Source organism: Limulus polyphemus, unplaced genomic scaffold, assembly GCF_000517525.1.
Source record: "Limulus polyphemus unplaced genomic scaffold, Limulus_polyphemus-2.1.2 Scaffold4270, whole genome shotgun sequence".
Lineage (NCBI taxonomy): Eukaryota > Metazoa > Arthropoda > Merostomata > Xiphosura > Limulidae > Limulus > Limulus polyphemus.
The window spans coordinates 35,472-46,949 of record NW_013669880.1 but is presented as its reverse complement, the minus strand read 5'-3'; the positions used below and the strand labels follow the sequence as shown (position 1 = coordinate 46,949).

At 30.7% G+C, this 11,478-nt stretch overlaps 1 protein-coding gene and 1 long non-coding RNA gene across 2 annotated transcripts in view; one reads left to right on the top strand and one right to left on the bottom strand.

Moving 5' to 3' along the window:
• The window catches only part of LOC106470889 (tetratricopeptide repeat protein 28-like), a 73,515-nt gene that overhangs the window by 32,448 nt on the left and 29,589 nt on the right, over positions 1-11,478 (bottom strand). The window contains exons 6-8 of the mRNA XM_022399529.1: positions 7,318-7,760; positions 5,448-5,996; positions 2,798-2,977 (exon numbers count right to left, since the gene is read on the bottom strand). Coding sequence (XP_022255237.1) covers positions 2,798-2,977; positions 5,448-5,996; positions 7,318-7,760 — 1,172 coding nt within the window. The remainder of the gene's footprint in view (positions 1-2,797; positions 2,978-5,447; positions 5,997-7,317; positions 7,761-11,478) is intronic.
• LOC111088709 overlaps positions 9,759-11,478 on the top strand; it is a 13,199-nt gene continuing 11,479 nt past the window's right edge. Inside the window, exon 1 of the long non-coding RNA XR_002613145.1 lies at positions 9,759-9,862. This is a non-coding gene — a long non-coding RNA (uncharacterized LOC111088709). The remainder of the gene's footprint in view (positions 9,863-11,478) is intronic.

Genomic DNA, 11,478 nt, shown 5'->3' with positions numbered 1-11,478 from the left:
TTTTCTAGAAACCTTCCCACCCTATAAATATAACCAACATGCCAAAATAGAGTGTCTATTATTAGTTCGCTATAGTCAGTGTGCTTAAACTTTGGAAGCTATAACTGTGATTCTTATAACACTTACCAATCGGAAAACTTCAGATATTTGACCAGGAGCATTTACAAAGTTCAAACATTACAAACTATTTAACTTCAATGGATTCTCATCGGACATTAGTATTTTTAAAAAAACGTTACCTAACGTCATTGGTGGAAATATCGGCACGTGATCAGTGAAAGACAAAGCTAGCTAGCTTCCCGTTAAGTGAAATATATCTGCGTCAACTCATAATCAACTCGCTCATCGTGAACCCTCAATAAGATATCGAGGAAGTTCCAGATAAAAAAGAAACAATTCCTTTAAGTTTGTGAAACTTCTGTTTATAAATCACTGTTTGTAGTAACTATTTGTAATAATTGTTATTGTAAATTGTACTGTTGTGTGTATCAATCTTCTTGGCATATATCATAAACTGACTATATATTGGCATTTATTTAAATACTAAATCTAAAGTACAATTTAACTACTAAATTTAAATAGTATCATTTAACTCAATTTTAGACCATTTGAAACTCCAATACGTAACAAGGGGAAGTTAGAATCCATGATTGTTAGTTTAGCCATAATGTAAGTGAATTTATGACTCTTGTATTGTGATAAAAGAGGAGAGAAGGAATAACTCATTTTGTCAGTTGGATTCTAAAGTAGCACAACCAGCCTGTGTGGACTTTTGACAAAAAAAGAATTGTTTAAAGCTTTAGATACAACTTTGGTGACAAATAGTGAAACGTGTTTTGGTACATACATTTGACTTGTTTTGAATATATTATTTTAAAACAATTAGATTGTGTACTGTATGTTTATTATTTGAATTTATGGCCAAAAAGTCACAAACATCTACTGTAAAAGAATCCCAGCCCTCTCATATTCAAAACCCTGACACAGATCTACAGGACAACGTGGGACTTTCTTTAAAAGGTTAGTGTCAGTCTTTGATCCCATTCAAATTTCTGGCAGTGGTAGTAGCTTTAAGTACTATTGTTATTCAAAAGGTTTCATAAAAATGTGTTTGTGGCACAGAGGAGGGGGTACAATAGTACCGATAAGAAATTTAAGTTACTTTCACCACTGGACAAATATAAATAATATAAACATCAGTCATACAACAAGCTAGAAAGATCATAGTACTTCCACATAATATCTATCAACATACTCTGACTAAATGCAGTTTACAGTGAGATAATACACCAACTAGTTTTTGGGCATGTTTAAAATTCTTGATCTTTCGTACAGATAACCTCATAATGTTCCTGAAATCCAGATCTAGCTTCACATGCATTTACTGACTAATGTCCAACAGTGTATGTCAAGACATGATTCAACCTTTGTTTGTAAACAAAATGCACCTTTTCATGAGCTCTGTTTTGAATGAACTGGTTCAGGCTACTTTTCAAATTTTATTTCACGTTCTGCCTCGAGTTATTTCAACAATAGTGGAGAATAAGTCTTGACATAGCACAGAAGAAAAGTAAACACCTTAGGTTTCTTTCACAATATACAAGTTTGATCAAGGAAAGGCATAAGTTGGCAACCAAACAATTCTAACAGTACCGCTGCTGCCTAATGAAGGTTTTCCACGATTCTGTAACTGAAGATACTAAAGTAGTTGTAACAGAACATAGCTGTGAAAAAGAGTTAATAATAACTGAATGAACTAGTGTCGCTAACTTTACAATGAGAGCAGTTAAGAATTGGAAAAAATTAGAAATGCTAATGTGGTAATTACATGAGCTTATGAGAAAATGATGCTGTTAACTTTACACTGAAGAAGTTAACAGCACATGGAAAATGGTGCTCCTAAATTGAGTGTACTCTGTAGGCCCAGTGGTAAACTTGGGTGCTTATAATACTAAAATCTGGGGTTTGAAGATAGCCCACTATGCTGTTTTCCACTTTAAAATGAATTAAAGTGATTTTGACAGGAGTTATTATTGATAACATAGCTGCAACAGGGAAAATAGCTATGATAAGAGTTAAGAACTAGTGAAACTGGAGGTATTAACATGACTGAGACAGAAGTGAATACCTGAAGGATATTGGTGTTATAAGATGTTTGTGACAAGAGTTATTTGAAGGATTCTGGTGCTGCTAATATGGGTGTGATAAGATTTATTAACAGCTGGTGGTAAAGTCTGTCAATTTGTCTTCCATAGAAGTATGCTATGTTATATAAGTTTCACGTACATGCTGTGAAACTTTGTTTTGTAATATCTGAAGGAAACTGATACTGTACTGTGACTGCTACAAGAGTAAAAACAAGAGAAAACCCATGCTGTAAATGTGGCCATGACGGTATTTATTTAAATCCAAAGGAAAATGGTGTTGCCAGGAAATTTCTTACTAAGTATCATTAACAAGTGCATCCATAATGTATTGAAAGAGATAAACAGTACTGCCAATGTGGCTAGTTTGAAAATATAACTAAAAACAGGAGTTCTTAATTACTATTGGTATTACTTATGATAGTTATTATAGCTGTAATTCTTAGTAGATAAAGTAAAAATGCTATGATAATAATAAAAAGTCAAGCAGTAATTCCTTTTTCAGAGGAAAATAAACTGCACAAGCTTCATATCTGTTTTGTTGATGTTTTTTGTATGAAAAAATTGTATCACCACACATGATGGTCAAAAGAACTTTTCTTCCACAACTGAAAAAAAAATTAAATTTTAACATGTAATCTTTTACACAATACCTGTACATGTTTCATCAGCTGGGCAATGGCAAGAAAGTACTTTTGACACTCTAAAGCAGCTTGATTGTTTCCAAGAGCCAAATGAGAAAGTCCAAGGTTACAGTAGGCTCTGCCCATGCTCATCTTATCCTGTAGATCCTTGGCTAATGCTAGATCTCTTTCATAGTAACGAATGGCTTCCTAGAGAATATTTAATTTAAATACTCTTAAAATTATTGAAAGAACATTTTAGAGAAGAGAGATATGAAATTTAAATAACTGAACTACCTAGACTTGACACGAAGATACATTTTAATATTTAAGTTGACTAAAGATTTATTTTCATTTTATGAGAGTCGAGCACGAGATCAGTTTCTACTTGAAAGGGTAGCTCATAGACAGCAAGGATATCAATATTATAATAATGTATTACACTCAAAATATAAAACTTTCTAGACCAGCATTTTTATTTGGGGGACCACTAAGCAACTGACTTCCTAAATTGTCATAAGATCATTGTTTTTTAGGCCAAACTGGTACTAAAGCTATCAATATATTTAAAGAGCAACAACAGAACAGACTTCTTCTTAACCTTTCAAGATGCAATTCCCAAGCCATTAACTCTCTTGCTATGGGCTGGGTCAAATCAGCCGAATTTGTGACTCCAAATTGACCTTTATGATTTCCATGCTAAAACCTGTGATATGTTTTATGTATGTCTACAAAATTTTGCAAGTTTTCAGTAATCATTAAAAGCCACTTGTAAACAAAAAATTAAATAATTTTTAATGAAGTATTTTTATTTTTTTTTGCCGTTTACTTTGGTGACAACCCTACTTTTTATGCTAATGGTACTACTACATTAAATAATTTTTTATTCAATTAAATAATGCATTAAATAACACAGAATAATAACATGCAAAAAGTAGACAATGTCCCATAACTATCACAATTTTTCTGGCTTTCTAACTACGTGACGAGAGCCATTAAAATTCAGCTAAGCTCGTCGATGTGTTTCCCGTGGGAATAAAGTTAGAACTGCAAGTGAAATAAATCATTCTCTGTACAGAAAGAAATGTGGTATTTTATGTCATTTGATGAATGACAAGCTTAGTTTTCTATTGGTTATAAATAATACAGTATTAAATGTCAGAGAGAATTGGCAATTTCTGAAAGAGAGGATGTGACAGGTAGGCATGGCAAAAGGGGTCTGATTTTTATTTTATGGCTTTGTAAGTAAATAATATTGAAAACTATAAAAATTTTGCTTTTTCTAAGTGATGGTAACATTATAATGAGAAATCTACATTAAATTCAAGAGGACAGGATGCCTAGAGAGAAAATTTCAGAATTCTCATACTAGGGGAAATTCAGGATTTTTTAAATATTGCATTATAAAATTAAGAATTTAAAACTAATATAGTAACATATGGATTATTAGCTACATTTTTATACTAAATTCTTTCGTACACCATGACAAGAAAGTAGTTAAGTTTTGAATGTATCTCACTAAAAACCTTATGACATGTGTACAAACAGATGCCTGTAGCAAGTGTTAAAAGAGTAAATATTTTTATTCACTGATCTTCATCATCATCATGAATGTAACTACTCAAATGTATAAATCAACTGTGAAATTTGATAGCTAAATGTCAAGTGACACCAACATCTAAAATATCTCTCAAGACTTATGAGCAAGTGAAACAGTTTTACATTTACAATTAACAGGAAATTAATTCATTCTTATTAAGCCAAAAACATTTCTGATCATAAGTGTTTTGTCAATTATACATAGTACTTTTTTTTTTTTTTTCAAACATTGATACAGAATAATCATATCATTATGTATGAGTATATATGAAAGCACAAATAATGTTGCCAAAGAACAGGCAAAGACTTTGTTCACATGTGAATAATCATCTCGGAATGTATTTCCTTCTTTTAGTGCAGTAATTCAGCACTAATTCCTATATTTTTTGTATTCTAGTACAATTTACATTCCAGTGAGTATCTCAAAGCAAGTATGATAAAGTTCACTTAGTCTTTCCTGAAATAACAACTGAAATCACATTATCTCTAAAAATTGAAGTTTTCTTTATATATATATTTCACGATGTCCATAATTCAATCTACTTTGTCAGAGTATAATACATTTGTTTCAACTAAGACATGGGATGACTTGTGATTGTTAACTGGACATTTATTTATAAATAATACAATTTTTATTTTAGTTTGTAGTTGATAAAAATTCAGACTACTAAACAAACTTCATCATAATGTTCAAACACAATTAGCAAATCAGAAACTATTTCCAGATCCGTTCTTTGTTATTGTAAATTTTCAACACATTTGTATACTCTATTTTCTTTATAATTATTCTTAATAGGTGCAAAATTATTTCAAAACTAAAATATGGCTTTGCTTCCTGGAAATGTATTGGAAATTTATTTGTTAATGGCATTTCAATCATCATTTTCTTCAAACATTTTCATTACAAAAGCCCTGTCACCTTTAAAACCTATACAAAAGATGATTTTTGCACCATAATGAATCCACAAACTTTACTAAAAGCACCATTTTACAACGGGTTTTAGTACATAAATATTCAGAATTTAAGCTGTTAAGTTTTTTTTCTGTGACACAGAGTTAAAGTACTATAAACTATACTAACCTTAAAATTACCAAGGCAATAATGAGCATAACCAAGGAAATGGCATGCTTTAGCTTCTCCTTCAATATCCTGAATCTCCTGGGATAACCGTAAGTAACTCTCATAGTAAGGTACTGCTTGCTGGAATTCACCACGGGAGCTGTGACAGTTACCAAGATTACAAAGAGCACAGGCTTCTCCAGCACTGTCCTTAAGTTCTCGAGCAATGTTCAAGTGGCTTTGATAGTGAAGAAGAGCCATTTCATGCATACTGAGAGCTTGATAAGCAACAGCCAAGTTACCATGAGTTGAAGCTTCCGCACTTCGATCATTAACTTCTTTAGATATTGTCAGCTCTTGCTTATGAAACTTTATAGCTTGTTCATAACTTCCTAGTGCACTGTAGGCATTACCAATGTTCCCAAAAGCACGACCCATCCCTGCTCGGTCGCCAAGTGTACGAGCAATGTTTAGATGGGCTTGATGGAGCTTGAGAGCAGCATCGAAATCACCAAGTAGCTGATACACAATTCCAAGGTTAGAGCATGCTCTTCCTTCAGACACTTTGTCCTGACAAAAATTAGTAATATGAAGTCAGAGAAAGTTTCATTTACTGGGTAATAGTTAAAATGACTTTATCGCACTAAATGCTTTACTCAATGATTTTAATATTTTTTCAGATCAGTTAAAATTATTAAAACTAGTGTATCTCCAAGTTAAAAACTAAGAATGTCTGAAATTGGATCTAAAATTACAATCATATTTAATATAAAAAGTTTAATTCAAAGTATTTTTTTTTTTACTTGCTAAAATTTCACCACAAATCAATAGATTGCAAAGATTGAAATGAAAACTGTCAAACTATCAAACACAGCTACCCAGTTGACCTTGCTGGCTCACATTTTATTGTGAACATTGATTAAGAAGTTGATTTTCAAAGTCAAGTTAAAATAAACCATCAGAAATAATAATCTACTTAAAATATATATATATTACTGACTTTCCATAATAAATAAAACACTTCGTGAAATTATAAAAAAAAACAAAAACAATAATCACCCATAAAAAGTGATAGTTTTCTTTTGAAAACAGAAAGCTAAACTTATATTTTATTGAAGTAAATATTCCCAATTGTTTTAAAATATTTTTACATCTTAACAAACAAATATAAACATGGAAAAGAACATCTGAAAGTTAGTGGAAGTGAAATATACAGTTTTACAAAATCATATACAGCTCTGAAAACCCACAACTTCTTAACAAAAGTCATTCATTTGCCACAAAGGCTGCTTATAACACCTCACTCACATCTCATACACAGAGCTTAAAGAATACAGATTGGGTACATAAAACTAAAAGAGTTTTAAATATTTTTAAACTGTTTTGGTCTCCTTATCTAAGAAAGGACATTAACTTAGTAGATGTTCAGAAGAGAACTATTAGAGCAATTAATGAAATGGAAGAGTTGTCCGACAAGATAGACTGACATCTTTCAATTTATTTTCTCTTGAATGAAAGAAAGAAGAGTAAGAGGTGACTATATAATTTATTGATGAGATAAAGGCTTTGATTTCTTTCTGGTGAATTACAAAGATAATAAGACAAGTTAAAGATTTGGGAAAGACAAAGTTAAAATAATTTTTATTTTTCTAACAGGGTAAATAGCTTATAGAATGAGTAGTCATTAACAGTACTGCAGGTCAGCACCTTAGAAGAGTTTAATAAGGAAATTAACGAGTTCCTTAAATATAAAGTATATGTTAATTTTTAATTTTCTTTTTCTTGGGGGGTGAGTTTAAAATGACAACCTTGGAGAACCAAAAGGTTCCTTGTTGTACACATGTTATGTTACTATCCTGAACTACCTTTTTGCAGCATCAGTATTACTAACCTTGGTACTAAGAGCCATATCCAGTTGTTTCTCATGCCACATCTTTGCTTGCTGATGATCACCCATGCATCGAGCTGCATGGCCCAGTCCAGCATATGCTCTTGCCTCTATTGCTTTGTCTCCTAGCTCTTGAGCTATTCTCAGGACATGATTATGAAAGGTTATAGCTTGCTCAAAATTGCGTCTGTAGTGGTGTGAAGAGCCTAAGTTACTGTATGCTCTAGCTTCTTCCACCTTGTTAATCAACTGCTTGGCTAAACGGAGATGCTCTAGGTGGCATTCCACAGCTTGGTCAAAGTCACCCATAGCTAGATAGACAGCCCCCACATTACCAATCTCTCGAGCTTCCTGCAGACGGTCAGCCATTTGCCTAACCAACTGGACACACTGTTTGTGGCTGGCTAAGGCATTGGGGTAGTCTCCAATAGCAGTGTACACATGGCCTGCATAGCAAAATCATTTAAACATAATGAAATTCACAAAATACTGTACATGTTGAAACAAGTTCTTTGCAAACATAGGCACAGGTGTACAAAAAAATGTTATCTATTTCTTGAAGAATTGTAATTTGAATTTGAAAGCTTATCATCATTAACAAAAAATGTTAATAATTATTTTAGAGATGCTTACTTAACAAAAAAAGGTTAAAACAGACAATATATCATGCATAATGGCGATAGAAATCAAGTAAAAATCAAAACGAAGAAGACTACTTAAGAAAAAACTGTAATACAACTTAACTATTATGTAAGAAAAATTAAAATAAATATAAAAGCTAAAACAAAAAATAAAAGTACATCTTAAAATTTCAGAAACTTGTGATCACGTTTGTAGACGACATTCAGAATTTCATCTAACTACTGTTTTATGAATGAATGCCAATAAGTTTGGTATCAAATTTTAAATTATAATTCAAGTTTTAGTATTATATGTTATTTCATTTCTTGATTTAAAAATACTAAAAAATTCCAAATTATTGATTTTTATGTGTAACGTAGTATGCTAAATGCAGCTTTGGTTCAAATTAGATGTTTGTGATGTCTAAGTACAAAGTCTAATTTCTTACAAATTAAAAACTCAAATTACCGACATTTAAAAGCTAGAATATAAAATAAGAACCACCTATCTTTTCTATTTGCTGAGATATCACTATATTTAGGAAATCAAAAAAGTGACCCCATCCACTTCTTCCATTTTTGGAAATACTTTGCTCAATCAAAACCTCAGAATTTCCCCCACATAGTTTTCTCAAGCTCTTGAAGGTGGAAAGTTCCCAAGATTATTTCATTTATCTTTAACCCTATTGCCAGTTGTGATCTGAGTACATTACTGTTGATTTATTGTTTAGTTTACCTTATCTTAAGCCCTTTAACCCTATTGCCATAGGTATCCTTTACTGCGCATGACACAAGGTTTTAGTGTCTTACATTCAAAATTTTATTAATCTACATTTTGTTTATGTTATACCAATTAGAATAACATAAAACCTTAGATAATAATCCATATTTTAATAATATACAAGTTTTAAGTTCTAAATTCTACAAGGCAATATTAAAAAATATTCCCAAATTTCCACTAGTGTGACCCATTTTCTCTTAGCATGTCATCATCCCTATTTTATCCACCACCCCTTGAAAAAGTACGAAATTAAATGTAAATTACTCTCTATAAAATCATTATTGCTTAGACAAACCATAATTTTTATAGCCTTCAATTTTGATATATATATGTATATTTATTTATTTCTATCAGCACTTGTGTACAGAGTTAAAATAATAAATATACCACGTTAAAATCAAAACACAATTATAAATAATTTCAAAATAATGACTACATGTTTCGACATGTCACACGTCATCTTCAGGAGTGAGGTTGCAAGATATAAATTTCACAATTTAGATTTTCTTAAATATCACGTACCCTGTCCGTAATTTTGCGTTTGTGCATAAATATAAGAACAGGTCTACCTACATTCTTAGACATATATTTGCCAGACCTTCATCTCTATTTAATAATTTATAATCCTTTTTAAATTTCACTATTTCCAGTGATTGTCAAGTATTAGTTCCTGTAATACATTTAGGTTGAATTATACTTATGTTGGTTTTACTTGCATGTTCTTCTACAGCAGAATTTTCCGTTTTTTCATTTTTTATACATCTCTTATGTTCAGCTACACAATATTTTAAATTATGCTTTGTTTGTCCAATATCGATACTTCCACATCCACATTCAATTTTATCAATTCCAAATTTATCCATTAATTGTACATCATCTTTACAATTGCCTAAAATTTGTTTCATCTTATTTATCAGTTGAAATATAGAGCAAAACAGTTGTCGTTTGTAAAAATTTTAAATAAACCTGTAGTTAAACCTAAAATATATGGTAACACTAAACATTCCTTTTTAATTTTATCATAACTTGGTTTCAATGTGATACCTTGATCTATTATTGCCACATTAGTGAATTTATTAACTGTTCTATCTACAATACTTGGGTTAAATCCTCTTTCAACTGCTATATATTTTATCAGTAACAACTCGTTTATAAATTAATAAATAAATGTGAAGGTCTGGAGAATATCTGTCTAAGAATGTAGCTAGACCTATTCTGATATTTATGCACCAATGCAAAATTACGGACAGGGTACGTGATATTTAAGAAAATCTAAATTATTAAATTTATGTCTTGCAACTTCAGTCCTCAAGATGATGTGTGACACATCGAAACTTGTGGAGTCATTATTTTGAAATGATTTTAAATGTATATTGATTTAACATTGTATATTTGTTACTTTGCTTTTAATTTTGATTTGTTATGGAACTATCAAATAGAAAGTCAGACCCCTCCTGCCACACCCTTTCTTTCACAATTCGTTGATAGTTCTCTGTTACGTTTCATTATATATTACCTATAACCAACAGAGTGTAAAGGATTTTATCTATCAAATGATGCACTTTATAATGATGTGTCTTGTCAAGTTCACTCACAGTACAAAATTCATTCCTGTGGGAAATTTAACAACTAGCTTGGATGAATGGCTCTTGTCACATAGTTAGAAAGCTAGGACAATTTTGAGAGGTAAGTGAATTTATCTACTTTTTGCATGTTATTAGTCTGTATTCTTTAGTGCATTACTATCTATAGCATAAAAAATTAGGGTTAACTCTCTTCGAAAACCGAAAGCAAGAAAAAAGAAGATTGGTTAAGTATTTTATTTCTTGTTTTTTGTGTTTATTCTTTATGTATAATTATAAGAGTAACTAAAATGTAAAACCAGGGAATTAGGTTTGTTAAGATTAGATTAGGGAAAATAAATAATAATAATATTATAAAAAAATGTTTCACGAGGCATATACACGAGTAGCTCGTGGGTAATCTAATTTGGTAGCGTAACATGAGCTGCACGTTTACCAAGAGATTTACACCATATAATGGCGCAAATAGTAATTAAACATGGTTCAAAGGGCAATAAAACAAAATCTATCTATAAATAGATGTATACTGTTACAAAGTTAGAGTTAATTAAAATAAACGAATGAAGTTTCATGTTACAATTTGAAGTCATTCTAGTAAGAAAAAAAGGGTAATTTAGGTTTATTTAGATTTTTTTTTGGTTGTTACAAGGTTGGTCGACTTGACCGATCCCGTTTTACTGAAAAAAATGTTTGAAATGCATTTAGGAGGTTTTAGGGATTACACAAATGAAATTTGAGATTTTTGAGATCAGAAAAAGTATTTTTAATTTTAACATGAAAATTAATTTGCACACAGACTATTCTAAACAAATCCCCATTATATTAATGGACAAATCTTTATTCTATTTTATTTAAAATAATTCACTAAAAATAATATTTCTTTTATAGGTGAAAGACTTTTAATATCTCGAAAGGAAGGGGTAAGTGAAAATCTTCTTCAATATCATACTTTTAGAGACCCAAATATGGCTTAGTTACTAAGCCTGATAAATTATTCCTGTGGTATTTATATAGTTATTTATGATTTTTTTGTTATTTCAAAATGCATATATAAAACTTAAAAAACTATTTTGTTTTACATTTGACAAGGCTTAGCAAATTAGAAGAGATAATTATTTTCTATACTTCTTTATTTACTGTTCTATGTTTTAAAAATAAATAACTAAACTTTAAAAACTTA